This window comes from Desmodus rotundus, chromosome 9, assembly GCF_022682495.2.
Source record: "Desmodus rotundus isolate HL8 chromosome 9, HLdesRot8A.1, whole genome shotgun sequence".
NCBI classification, from domain to species: Eukaryota; Metazoa; Chordata; class Mammalia; order Chiroptera; family Phyllostomidae; genus Desmodus; species Desmodus rotundus.
In genome coordinates this window covers 71846456-71859140 of record NC_071395.1, presented here as the reverse complement: position 1 = coordinate 71859140, position 12685 = coordinate 71846456, and the positions used below count along the sequence as shown (strand labels likewise).

At 51.3% G+C, this 12685-nt stretch overlaps 2 protein-coding genes across 3 annotated transcripts; both read left to right on the top strand.

Annotated features, from left to right (window-relative positions):
* The first annotated feature begins 70 nt into the window (after positions 1-70).
* TNFSF13 (TNF superfamily member 13) lies at positions 71-3701 on the top strand. 2 transcript variants are annotated; one of them, XM_071219304.1, is made up of 7 exons: positions 71-1421; positions 1755-1833; positions 1985-2032; positions 2170-2288; positions 2494-2632; positions 2892-2985; positions 3394-3701. In XM_071219304.1, exons 1-7 carry the CDS (start codon positions 1164-1166, stop codon positions 3611-3613), a joined length of 957 nt encoding a protein of 318 aa, XP_071075405.1. In that variant the 5' UTR covers positions 71-1163; the 3' UTR covers positions 3614-3701. The 2 variants fall into 2 exon arrangements, with proteins under 2 accessions (XP_071075405.1, XP_024420638.2); XM_024564870.4 differs by having other exon boundaries at positions 3194-3566.
* Positions 3702-4046: 345 nt separating this feature from the next.
* SENP3 (SUMO specific peptidase 3) lies at positions 4047-12028 on the top strand. Its single transcript, XM_024564768.3, has 11 exons — positions 4047-4336; positions 5173-5892; positions 6954-7193; positions 7291-7402; positions 7769-7916; positions 8042-8089; positions 8490-8567; positions 10482-10619; positions 10783-10866; positions 10980-11030; positions 11488-12028. The coding sequence occupies exons 2-11, from the start codon at positions 5184-5186 to the stop codon at positions 11596-11598; spliced, it is 1719 nt and encodes a 572-aa protein (XP_024420536.2). The 5' UTR covers positions 4047-4336; positions 5173-5183; the 3' UTR covers positions 11599-12028.
* The last annotated feature ends 657 nt before the right edge of the window (positions 12029-12685 follow it).

Genomic DNA, 12685 nt, shown 5'->3' with positions numbered 1-12685 from the left:
TTTAGGCGACCTCCTCAGGGTAGCCAAGAGCCCTGGGAAGGGGGGTCTGGGCATTATCCCCAGGGGAGTGCGTGCAGGGCATCTGGAATTCCAGAGTGGCACACAGGCTTGGGAGTGGGGACCCACACACCTCCAACCCCCAAGGCATGAACAGAGAATGGGAAGGCAAACTGCCAAGGAAAAAAAAAATCAATCCTCTGCCCAAGGTCCAGCAGAAGCAGCCTCATTTACCTAGGAGGCGGGCTTCCTCCTGTGGGGAATCCCTGGCTGGGAGAAACATGGGCCCTTCCTCTTGGCAGCTTCGGGACATTCAGCAGGTGCTGGCACAAAGCCCCGGCTGGGATGTGGGGTGGGAGCAGGCCTCAAGGGGGTTTCAGGGTCAGTAAGCAGGACATTGGGGCCCAGGAACACGGGAACCTCAACCCTAGGATACAGGGGAGGAATCCTACAGTGGTAGGGTGCTTGCAGAGGGGTGGGAGGGTGGCTGCCTTTTTCTCTCTTCATCCAGAGCCTTATGTAAGAGCTTTTCTCGGGAAACAGGAAGTCCTATTTGCCAAGTTCAGCACAGGGAGTAGTGCAGGCCTTATTCCAACACACCCGGCCTGGGCTTAACCCCAGAGCTCAGCCAGTTACTTGCTTCAGAGACCCTGGTTCTCCCCACGGGCCCTCTCCCCTCCTTTCCTACTTTCAGTCACTCCTAGCACACTTCCCCAGAGATCTCTCTTGCACCTGAGCCAGAGGGTCTTCCACCCTCATCCCTTGACCCTCAACACTGCCCCTTCATCCCCGCTCCTGGCACCATGCCCCATGCCAGCCAACCTTCCCTCCCCCACTTCTGGGGCCGCCCCAGGGTTCCTGTGCTTTGGCCGCTCCTCCTGGGTGTCACTGGCAGCCCCGTGCTTCCTAGAGAGACGGGCACCAAGTTCTCCTGAGGCTGGGGGGGTCTCAAGACAACACTGGCCCCACAGAGAAGTGCCAGGAGCACCAACGGTGTCCCTAGCTTGCTTTCCTCCTCCCTCCTTTTTATTCTCAAGTTCCTTTTTTATTTCTTCCTTGCGTAACGCCCTTCTTCCCTTCTGCACCACTGCCTGCACCCCCACCCTCTCTGCCACCTCTTTGCCATCCACTCCTGAGGCCACAGCTGTTGGCAGGGTCCCCATCTCATGCCAGCCTCATCTCCTTCCTTTCTATCCCCCAAAGGGCCTCTGGGAGACATGGGGGGCCGGGTCCGAGAGCCGGCACTCTCAGTTGCCCTCTGGTTGAGTTGGGGGGCAGCTCTGGGGGCTGTGGCTTGTGCCATGGCTCTGCTGACCCAACAAGCAGAGCTGCAAATCCTAAGGAGAGAGCTGACCCGGCTGCAGAGGACTGGAGGGCCCTTTGAAAAGGGGGAAGGGTATCCATGCCTGAGCCTCCAGGAGCAGGTGAGTGAGGGGAGAAGGGCATCTGGGAGAGGAGTGGTGGTAGGGTCGTCTCTGGCACTCTTGGTTCCAGCCTCCTGAAAAGTTTTTAGTGGGTGCAAGAGAGGGTCCCGGATTTGGAGGTCAAGGTAGCAGCCATTCCAGGAAGGGAAATTGTTAAAGATTAATGCTTCGCGTACCTACCACATCCTGGAGGACAGCCAGCACCGAGACTCAGGTTGCTGGGGAAAGGTGCATGACAGATGGGAGGCATTCCTGGGGCGGAGGGAGTGCTGGGAGGAAAGGCTGTCTAGGACCCTCGCACCTTAGCCTAATGCTGCCTTTTTCCATGAGCAGAGGCCTGAGAACCTGGAAGCCCTGGAGAGTGGGGAGAGATCCCGGAGAAGGAGAGCAGTGCTCACCCATAAACAGAAGAGTGAGGCCTTCAGGGTGCAGAGGGGTGGGAGATGATCAAGCAGCATGAAGACTTGGAGACTGTTACCCCAAGTCAGGGTGAGGGTGGAGGGCTGACAACAGGGCAGGTGGGGTAGGTGGGCATTGCTGAGATTTCCTCCTTCTTTCCTCAGAGAAGCACTCAGTTCTGCACCTTGTTCCCATTAACATTACCTTCAAGGGTGAGCACTATTTTAAATGGCTTTCGGGGCAGGGCAAGATCTGGGAACTTTGGGGCTGGCACCAGGGCCCAAGAGAATCTTAAAGGTGAAAAGTAAGAATGCACAGAAATCCTGACTGCCACACTCCTCATCTCCAGAGGACTCTGATGTGACAGAGGTGATGTGGCAACCAGCTCTTAAGCGTGGGAGAGGTCTGGAGGCCCAAGGATATGTTGTTCGAGTCTGGGATACTGGAGTTTATCTGCTGTATAGCCAGGTAACCCCAAACAAACACTGAGCCTCACATGGGGGCCTGAGGGCTGGAAAGCCTGTTCTTCCAAAGCCTTATGCCCCCAAACTGAGGGTTCTTCTCTGTTCATGCACTGAGAAGACTCTTTGGCTTCTTGTCAGGGCTCCTGAGGCCTCCCAGAACTGAGCTATACCATCCTGTTTTCTTCAACATCTCCTCCCTTTTCTGTCAGGTCCTGTTTCATGATGTGACTTTCACCATGGGTCAGGTGGTGTCTCGGGAGGGCCGGGGAAGGCAGGAGACTCTATTCCGATGTATACGAAGTATGCCTTCCAACCCAGACTGGGCCTACAATAGCTGCTACAGTGCAGGTAACAGCTGTGTGGACAGTGGGGGCAGTGGGGCGATGGACTTTAGAAGAGCAGGACATACTTGACCCCGGGGTAGTGGTGGAAGCACTGACAGGGGGGTTGGAAGCCTGGATGTAGATAGAGGTGGATCTAAGGAATGAAGGATGGAATACCGAGTCCTTCCAATAAGCAGAAAAAAGGTTGAGCTAGGGGAGGGCGACACATCAGAGGATCTACATGGCTGTGCTTCACTGAGCATCTATTTCCTATCTTTTCTCAGGTGTCTTCCATTTACACCAAGGGGATATTCTGAGTGTCATAATCCCCCGAGCGAGGGCGAAACTTAGCCTTTCTCCACATGGAACCTTCCTGGGGTTTGTGAAACTGTGATGGTGTTCTAAAGGCAGTTCTGGGTTTGGAAGAGCAGGGTGGGTACATATGGGAGACAGCCAAAGCTCACTAGACAAAGGACAGGGAATGGGAAGGAACAGAGGCCTCTTCTGGGTTTATCTGGAACCCTGGGCTTGACAACTTATAACTGTGTCTTTTCCTCCCTTTTCCCTTTCCACCCCCAAACCCTAGACTTCGATTTCATGAATATTAAGGATATGGAATATCTTGCTTTTATCTCCCACTTAGCCCCAAATTCTCGGGGCTGAGGAGGGGTGAAGAGAAAATGCCAGGCATTGTCTAGACCTGCTTTGGTTCCCACTGGAATGCTTCCAGAACAGCACCACCATCTAGCGGCAGTTTGAGAGAATCATCCTGCCAGTTGGCACAAGTCCACAAAGCCTCCCCACACCCAGTAAAACTCCTGGTTCTCTATGCCACACCTCCCTCGAGGAACCCACTGTCTCTTCACCCCACAAAAAGCCCCATCCTCATTTCCACATTACTCTTTGGGTCCCAAGTTTTGCCTTTCATGCTCTGCATTCCCCTGGCGTGGCAGCAAGCCCCTGTGGGCAGAGACGGGTCGCTGGGAAGCCTTGGATGAATAAGTAGTACGTCCTAATGATGGTCTTGACGCACTCCTGAGCTCATCTTTCTGCTCAAACCCTGCTTAAAGTTAAATAAAAGAGAATAAATAATACCTCGGATCCATTTCCCCCACTGCCTTGTCTCACACCCGTCCCTCTACCGGGATCTCCTGCCCCCCCTCCCAGGCACTCCCCTCGTGCCCCTCACTACACCGAAGGTACACAGCGAGCGTGCTCAGAACTGAGAGGAGGACCGTGCAGCTGGGCGTGAAGAAGCACGGGACGCGCAGGCGCAACAGGGCGGGGGTGGGGTCCGCCGCGCACGAGCCCAGGTCAGCGAGTGTGCGTAGGCGCAGCCCAGCGTGGGGCTCGGGGGCGGGACGATCCGGTAGCGTCTACCTTCGCGAGTAGGCGGGACTAGGCACGTGGTGGCCGCGCCGGCGCTGTTCGCCGAGTGTGACGTAGTATTCGTGCGCCGCCACCGCCGGTGGGCCTGGGGCTCGCGGGAGGGGAAACTGGAGGAGGAAGGGGGAGGTGGTGGAGGTGGAAGCTGAAGCAGAGCGAGAGGCGGCCGCGGTGGGGCGGCTCGGCGCCGCGGCCCAGACGCGTTGGAATTCTGAATTGAGACGGGTACGCCTGAAGACAGCAGGAGTGGCGGGGCCGCCGCCGTCACCGGACAGATGAGCCGGGAAGCCTGAGGCCGGCGACGCCCGCCCTCGGGCCCGTCAGTCCGGCTTCGCCGCTCCCGGTGAGGACGCCCCTTCCCTTCCCCCCGCCGCAGCCCTGCCCCGGCCTCTCCCATTCCTGGACATCATTCCCTCCTAACCGGGGCCCAGGCAGCCCTCGCGCTGCGAGCCGTCCGAGCCTGTAGGACTATACCGGTGCTGGGACGCTTTTTGGTCCCCGGGGACAGCGGGAGAGGGGGCTGGGCCAGTTGACTCACGCGTCTCGGTTCTTTTCCAGCGCCTTCATCTGGCTGCTTAAGCATCTATTCGGTTCTCCTTCAGTTTCTTTTAAAATTCTTCCCTTTTCTCTAGATTGTACTACCTGAACTATAGCTCTCACTTGCCTATTACTTCTGAGATCTGAGCATGCCCCCTCTTCCCCAATTCATTGCAGGGTGGTAGGTAACTCTTTTCCCACTGTAGACCACGGTTTCCCTGTGGAGGTGGTGTTGCCCTCATGTACCTCTGTACCATGTCAGGATTCCCGTGCTGAGCCATGTCTCTTACTTGACTCTCAACAAGGACACTCCTGGTGGTATTAAAACAGAGTAGTAGAGACTGAAAATACTGGGTTGACCAGGGGATCTGACAAATAAGATTCTCCGGGCCTGCTGCGTAGCCATTCTCCCTTGCCTCTCACGTCAGGTAGGAGAGAGATGATGGCAAGATGCTAAAGGTTCCCTTGTGGACCGTGTTAATAAGGAAGATCTGAAGTTAGTTAATTGTTTTTTCTCTTTTCTTTTTGCATCTCTCTGAATCCTAGTTTATTTGTATTTGATTCTAGAAGAGACATGCTGAGGAAGAGAGGCAGGATCTGGGGTGTGTAATGTTTGGATTCTGACGCTCTTTTATTTTGCAGGCTACTTAAAGATGAAAGAGACTATACAAGGAACCAGGCCTTGGGGGCCTGAGCCTTCAGGACCTGGCATAGCCCCAGCTTACTCAAGCCCTAGGCGGGAACGTCTTCGTTGGCCCCCACCCCCAAAACCCCGACTCAAATCAGGTGGAGGGTTTGGGCCAGATCCTGCGTCGGGGACCACAGTGCCATCCAGACGCCTCCCTGTCCCTCGGCCTTCTTTTGATGCCTCAGCTAGTGAAGAGGAGGAAGAAGAAGAGGAGGATGAAGATGAGGAAGAGGAAGTAGCAGCTTGGAGGCTGCCCCCGAGATGGGGTCAGCTGGGAGCCACCCAGCGGCCTCGCCCTCCCCGCTCTACTCATCGAAAAACCTGCTCACAGCGCCGCCGCAGAGCTATGAGAGCCTTCCGGATGCTGCTCTACTCAAAAAGCACCTCGCTGACATTCCACTGGAAGCTTTGGGGGCGCCACCGGGGCCGGCGGCGGAGCCTTGCACACCCCAAGAACCATCTTTCACCCCAAGAAGGGGGTGCGACACCACAGGTGCCATCCCCCTGCTGTCGTTTTGACTCCCCCCGGGGGCCACCCCCCCCTCGGCTGGGTCTGCTAGGTGCTCTCATGGCTGAGGATGGGGTGAGAGGGTCTTCACCAGTGCCCTCTGGGCCCCCTATGGAGGAAGATGGATTAAGGTGGACTCCAAAGTCTCCTCTGGACCCTGACTCTGGTAAGGTGGGAATAGGGTGGAGGAAGCAGGGGGAGGGCTAAGATCCTGGAGGACCAGGACCTTCTTGCTGTGATGAGAACTGGGCCTAAGGAAAGTAGAATGGCAGAGTTGTGGAGGGGGGGGTGGTGGTAGTGTCCAAAATAGCTGTGAAATATCTTAAACCCCAATTTGAGCAGGAACTAAGTCAGAGGAGGTAGTGAAGGCTGGGGTACAGAATCCTTAAATAGGTGTTCTGTGCATGGATGAGAAAGGAAGACATGGTTCAGAAAAGTCAGTCTTGTCTGATTGAAATCCTGCTTCATTCAGCCATTGAGGATAACGGCCCTTGTGTGTGCATCTCCCTGGTTTGCCATTCTCGGAGTAGTGGGATCAGATCTCTGAGTAGTGGAGTGTTCATCACCTGTACGGTTGTTTGTGGCATTCTCATTCAGAACGTTTCTCTTTTGGAGAACCATACTAAACAATTACAGGCTTTTTTTGCTTTTACTAATTAATTATTGAGCCTTTGGCTTTATGCCAGGTAATGTGTTAGGTGCATCTCTCTGACTGTCTTTTCTTGCTTTTCTCCTGTGAGTACAGTTGACCCTTAGTACGGATTTGAACTGTGTGGGTCCACTTATATCTGGAGTCGGCCCTCCATACCTGAGTTTCATGTCTGCAAATTTACCAATTGTGAATTGAAGACTGTTTTCAGTCCACAGTTAGGAATCCATGGATGCAGAAGCCTTATTCTATGCATTATTCTCCACCTTTTTGTGTAAGGGATTTGAGCATACGCAGTTTTTGGTATCCACAGGGATCCTGGAACCAATCCCCCACGGATACTGAGGCAAAGCTGAATTTGGGGGGAAGTTAAAAGTTATGTGTGTGAAGGAGGTGTGCTGTCACCAACCTGCATTGTTCAGGATCAACTCTAGTAACTCTTTCTATCCCTTTATTACCTCCTGGACATGCTTACCTCATGCTTTAGAGTCTCCATTCCTTTGAGTTTATATTGATCTTCCCATTGTCCTTTGATCGGAGTCAATTTTTCACCCCCATCTTGTTCCTCTGCCCTACAGGCCTCCTCTCTTGTTCTCTGCCCAATGGCTTTGGGGGACCACCTGGGCCAGAAGGGGAGCGAAGTCTGGCACCCCCTGATGCCAGCATCCTCATCAGCAATGTATGCAGCATCGGGGACCATGTGGCTCAGGAGCTTTTTCAGGGCTCAGATTTGGGCACTACAGAAGAGGCAGAGCGGCCTGGGGAGAAAACTGGCCAGCATAGCCCCCTGCGGGAGGAGCATGTGACCTGCGTGCAGAGTAAGGAACCCTGGAGGACCTAGTCTCTTTCCCTCAGCAGACTCCTCGATCAGAGTCTGGAGGTCTTACCCTACCCCTCTCTCCCTCCTCCATTCAGGCATCTTAGATGAATTCCTTCAAACTTATGGCAGCCTCATCCCTCTCAGCGCTGATGAGGTAGTAGAGAAATTGGAGGACATTTTCCAGCAGGAGTTTTCTACGCCTTCCAGGTGAGGCATGAAAGAGATGCCCTTTAGAAGAGGGCTGGGACTTAAAGGAGGGCTCCTTTTTCTGCCATAGCGATGTGCTTGGGGAAAAGGAAGAAGCTAGAACTAAAGTGGGGTAATGTGCAGGGCTTGTGCCAAGTCCTGGGAAGCCGACTAGGAAGGTCTTTACCTGGGATCCTGAAATACTGTATATATCTGAGTAGTCATGTGATTCTTTCTGAGGAGTAGGCCTTTAGCAGGTCCCAAAAGGACCTATGACCTAAAAGAGGCAGGAGGATTAGTTTAGACTCTTATCCTAGGCTGTAGAAGGTATTTTTGTGTGCCCTAGCCCCCTTGTCTTTTGTGTGACTCCACCCTTGGCCTACTCAGGAAGGGCCTGGTGCTACAGTTGATCCAGTCATACCAGCGGATGCCAGGCAATGCCATGGTGAGGGGCTTCCGAGTGGCCTATAAGCGGCATGTGCTGACCATGGATGACTTGGGGACCTTGTATGGACAGAACTGGCTCAATGACCAGGTGAGGAGGAGAGAAACAGGCCCTAGAGGGGATTCAGGGAGCAAGGTGTCTGGGGCCCTCTTCATGGGGGATCCCTGTACCCGTGTCCACCCTCCATGGCAAGTTGCCTCCCATCTTCTTTCCAGGTGATGAACATGTATGGAGACCTGGTCATGGACACAGTCCCTGAAAAGGTAGGCTTAACCAGGTACTTCAGTCCCCAGGAAAATTTCCACAGTTCTGAGCAGCTTTTTAGTCCCTTTCTTCTCTCCCATTTCTGGAGAGAGGTGGGAGAAGGTCATCTGTTAAATTCAAACTTATAATCTTGGTCCTGAACTTAACAATTCTATTTCTTTCCCCCATTCTTCATTGTTTTTCCCCTATGGCTAACCCCACAAATTGGAATGGGAAGCTCTAGGGTAAGGTTAAAAACAAGTGGGTTGGTTTTTTTTTTTTAAGCCCTCAATGAATTGGAGTGCAGGTTGTTGAAAGCAGTGTTTAGAGCAGTAATGAAATGGAGAGGACACTTGGAGGGCTTGAGGTTTTTAATTCCATCCAGCTCTTTTTTTTTTTTTTTTTTAATCATTGGTACAGGTGCATTTCTTCAACAGTTTCTTCTATGATAAACTTCGTACCAAGGGTTATGATGGGGTGAAAAGGTGGACCAAAAACGTGAGTTATGAATGCATATCTACTTGTGTTAACACCTTGCCTTTAAAGACTTAGAGTTCTATTTTTATGAGCTCTTTCCTCAACCCTGTTAATTCAATCTTTCAAATATTTATTAAATGTTTTCTGTGTGCTAAGTACCGTTCTAGGCACTAAGGATACAGTGTTAAGTAGGGCAAATTTCTTGTCCTTATAGGGTGAGAATAAATAAGCAAGTTAAGTTTCAGCTAGTGATAAGTGCTGTGAACAGATTAAAACAGTGATGTAGCAGCATGATAAGTGGGTACTTTATACTGGGTGATCTGAGAAGGCCTCTCTTAGCTGAGGCTTGAATGATGAGCTAGCCATGTGCAGATTTGGGGGAAGAGTATTCTAGGCAAAGGGAACAGCAAGTATGTAGGACACAAAGTAAAAGAGGACATTTGAGGAACAGTGGGCCTGTGTGGTTGGAGCAGAGTGAGCAAAGGGAAAATGGTACAAAATTTGGTCAGAGAGTATATTGTGTGAGACATGAAGGATAGGGTAGAGGGTTTTTTTAAGCTTTTATTTATCTAATTTTTTAGAGAGAGGAAGGGAGAAAGACAGGAAGAGAAACATCAGTGTGTGGTTGCCTCTCACAAGCCCCCCACTGGCCCGGCTGGCAACCCAGGCATGTGCCCTGGACTAAAAATCAAACCAGCGACCCTTTGAATCTCAGGCCAGCACTCAAACACTGAGCAATGCCAGCCCGGGCAGGATAGGGTAGTTTTTATTCGATGTGTACTAGAAGCCACTGAAGAGTTTTAAACAGGCTCTGTGAAGTGCTTCATGTTTTAAACTCTTCAGTTAAGTTGAAAGGGGAACAAGAGTGGAAGTAGGCAGATTAAGGATAGTTGCACAGACATCCAAATGAGAAACTTGGACCAACGTGGTAAAGGCAGAAATAGAAATAGTTTTATACAGGACAAGTTTTGCAGGTAGTGAGATTGGATGTGGGGAATGAAGAAGAGATAGGAATAAAAAGGGTGATGCCTAGGCTTTTGGCCTAAAGTACAGGGGGAAATACTTAGAGGAAGAGAAGGGTTGGTGAGGGGGAAAAGGCTCTTTTGTTCCCTCCAGTTAGTTTCCCTGCCCTCCCATTCAAAGGCCAGAAAATTTCTGCAGTAATGTAGGATCATTGGTTCTAGCATTTCTTAATTTCTGCCCCTGGGTTCAAGAGCTACACCCTCAGGGATCTGGCAGACCTGCTTCTAGCAGTACAGACAGAGTGAGATACAGTGAAAAGCACTTGGCTTTTTTTATGCCTGTATTGAGTCCCTCCTCTGCCATTTGTTCTATGATGTTGGGCAAGTTACTTTCCTTTTTCAAGCTGCAGTTATCTCATTGTTACATTGAACACGGGAACATCCTCGAAGGATTGTTGTGAGTGTTCACTGAACATTTACTGGGTGCCATGCATTGTACTTAGTGCATTATGGATATTTACTAGTTAATCCTTATAACATTGGGTGAGGTAGGTGCTGTTATTTTTACCCTCTTACAGATACGAGAGCTGAGGTTAGGGAGTTATTAAGTAGTTTGCCTGTGGTCATAAGCTAGTAGATGGAGGAGCTGAATTTGAACCCTGGTATTCTGGCTCCAAGTCCTGAGCTTGGGTGCTTAGCTACTAAGCACTTGTGCCTTTAATGTGTGAAAAGTACCTGGCACATTCTGGGCTGTCGAGTGTTTGTTCTGACATCAATTCTTCTCTGTCTTGTCTTCCTCCCTAATGCCAAGAATGTAGACATCCAGATGTTGAGATTTGCCTCACAATATAGGGGCGGGCTGGGTCTTGTGTTTGCCCACTTGGCTTTTTGCCTGCTTGTTCATTCTTTAGAACTTCATGGCAGTAGGTAGGACTCCTGCTGTCTTACCTGACCTCTGACACTGCCTCCTCAGGTGGACATCTTCAATAAAGAGCTACTGCTAATCCCCATCCACCTGGAGGTGCATTGGTCCCTTATCTCTGTTGATGTGAGGCGACGCACCATCACCTATTTTGACTCGCAGCGTACTCTAAACCGCCGCTGCCCTAAGGTTTGTGAGGGGAGGGGAAAGATGGGGAGAATTGGGGAGGAGGTCCAGCGGTGAGGCATTCCAGGCACAAGGGTAGGTCTCAGGTCTTTGAGAAACAGCCTGGGCTTGGTGCCTATGACCTCCACACCATTAATTCACTTTCTCCTTTTCTCCATCTGTATAGCATATTGCCAAGTATCTACAGGCAGAGGCAGTGAAAAAAGACCGGCTGGATTTCCACCAAGGTTGGAAAGGTTACTTCAAAATGGTAGGTTTCTAGAGTGAGTGGTATGGGGTTGGTGGTGGGCATAATGGTAGGAGGAAGTTGATGCCACATCCCTAGCAGTCTCCAGGTGAAGGGCCTACCTTTCTCTTCTCTAGAACGTGGCCAGGCAGAATAATGACAGTGATTGTGGCGCCTTTGTGTTGCAGGTAAGCAGATGTCACTTGGGTTAAAGGGTTGGGAGGGAGACGGGGGGCTGTTATACATCCCTCGTTTGGCTCTTAGCCACTTGGGGAGCAGGGAGTAATGGTAATCTTACGTGTTAGAATGTAGAAATCCTGGTTTTATTGGTCTTCTCCTGACTTCCCCATCCCGCATGGGTCTGGTCCTTGGCCTCTGGCTATGATATACCTGCCTCTGGACCCCCATTGCAAAGTGTTTTCTTTTTCTTAACACCAGGTATTTCATGTACCAAATAAGAACATTGGATTTAGAGCCAAACTTTTTTTGAGCCCCAGGCTATAGGACCGAGGCTCTTTCTGTTTGTGAAATGGGCCTGTTCTCTGAAAGATCAAATGAGACATATCTCATAAGAAATGTGTAGCACAGGTCCTGACATTGGATGTTCAGTGGGTGGTTCTCATGGCCTGCTTTGTTAACACCTAGTACTGCAAGCACCTGGCCCTGTCTCAGCCATTCAGCTTCACCCAGCAGGACATGCCCAAACTTCGTCGGCAGATCTACAAGGAGCTGTGTCACTGCAAACTCACTGTGTGAGCCTCGTATCCCAGGCCTCAAGCCCGTTCATTAATGGGCAGGGGACACGGGAGACCCTTCTTTCCAAGAAACTCCAGTTCCTTTCCTCTTGCCTCACCCTACCCAATTCCCTATGTTTTTTCATATTTAAATGTTTTAATTGATTTCTGTATTTTTTTTTTTCTTTGAGAGAATACTTGTTGATTTCTGATGTTCAGGGGGTGGCCGTGGAAAAGCCCCTTTTTCCCTCTGTCTGCAGGGGAGTATGGCCTTGCGACCTGCGTGGGGCAGTGATCCCCCTTCCATGTATATGGGTGGTGGCCAGGAAAATCTGTGCCGGGGGTGTGGGCAGACAACGGGATTACTGCCTGCCAGATCTTCAAACTTTTTTTTATATATATATATAAATGCCACGGTCCTGCTCTGGTCAATAAAGGATCCTTTGGAGATACTTAGTGGTGGTCTTCCTTAAGGGGCCTCAAACTTAAGGGATATGCTCTCTCAGGCTCTCCTCCAGCCAATGCTGGTAGTTACCCTTTTATGGGTTTTTAGACTTACACAGCCAGCTTGCCATCCCTGGCTCAGACAGTGCCAACACTCTGTCTCTGTCACCAAAAAGACCTCCCCATCCAGGGGAGCAAGGGATGTAAGAAGGGAAAGTAGGTGATCCTCAAAAACAAGGGAGCTTGAAAGGTACTAACTTTGGGGAACAGGACACTGTTTGGGAGAGGCAGCAAGGATTCATGATAGCAACCCCGAATGATTTTAAGCCTAGAAGTCCGTTATTCAATCCCTCCTCCCCTCCAGCCAGGGAATCCTCCTAGCCGCTAGGCTGTGGCTCCTGATCTCATCATCCCTGGAACACTGAACACAGGGGGTTGTCTGATCTACTTTTGCTGGAGGAAAAAAAAAATGTGGGTCCAGTGGAGACCTGAAGCAGAGGTAAAGAGAAGTGCAAGACCCCGGAGCCCGGAAGTCCCTGGAGGCTGAAACCTCGCCCCCCTTCCATGATAGGGCCTACTAGGCCACATGACTAAGGCACTATCGCCTCCGCACGTGTAAGGGTGCAGGGTCCCAAGATGGCTGCCAGGCCTCGAGGCTTGACTCC

What these genes read in the sequence shown, in the direction of transcription:
- TNFSF13 (XM_071219304.1), top strand. Translation starts at nt 1,164, where the DNA reads ATGCCAGCCTCATCTCCTTCCTTTCTATCCCCCAAAGGGCCTCTGGGA. An exon ending in GCTCACCCATAAACAGAAGA is followed by an intron (nt 1,834 to 1,984) that starts GTGAGGCCTTCA and finishes TTCTTTCCTCAG; the next exon opens with AGAAGCACTCAGTTCTGCAC. An exon ending in CAATAGCTGCTACAGTGCAG is followed by an intron (nt 2,633 to 2,891) that starts GTAACAGCTGTG and finishes ATCTTTTCTCAG; the next exon opens with GTGTCTTCCATTTACACCAA.
- SENP3 (XM_024564768.3), top strand. Translation starts at nt 5,184, where the DNA reads ATGAAAGAGACTATACAAGGAACCAGGCCTTGGGGGCCTGAGCCTTCA. An exon ending in TAAACCGCCGCTGCCCTAAG is followed by an intron (nt 10,620 to 10,782) that starts GTTTGTGAGGGG and finishes CCATCTGTATAG; the next exon opens with CATATTGCCAAGTATCTACA. An exon ending in GGAAAGGTTACTTCAAAATG is followed by an intron (nt 10,867 to 10,979) that starts GTAGGTTTCTAG and finishes TCTCTTCTCTAG; the next exon opens with AACGTGGCCAGGCAGAATAA.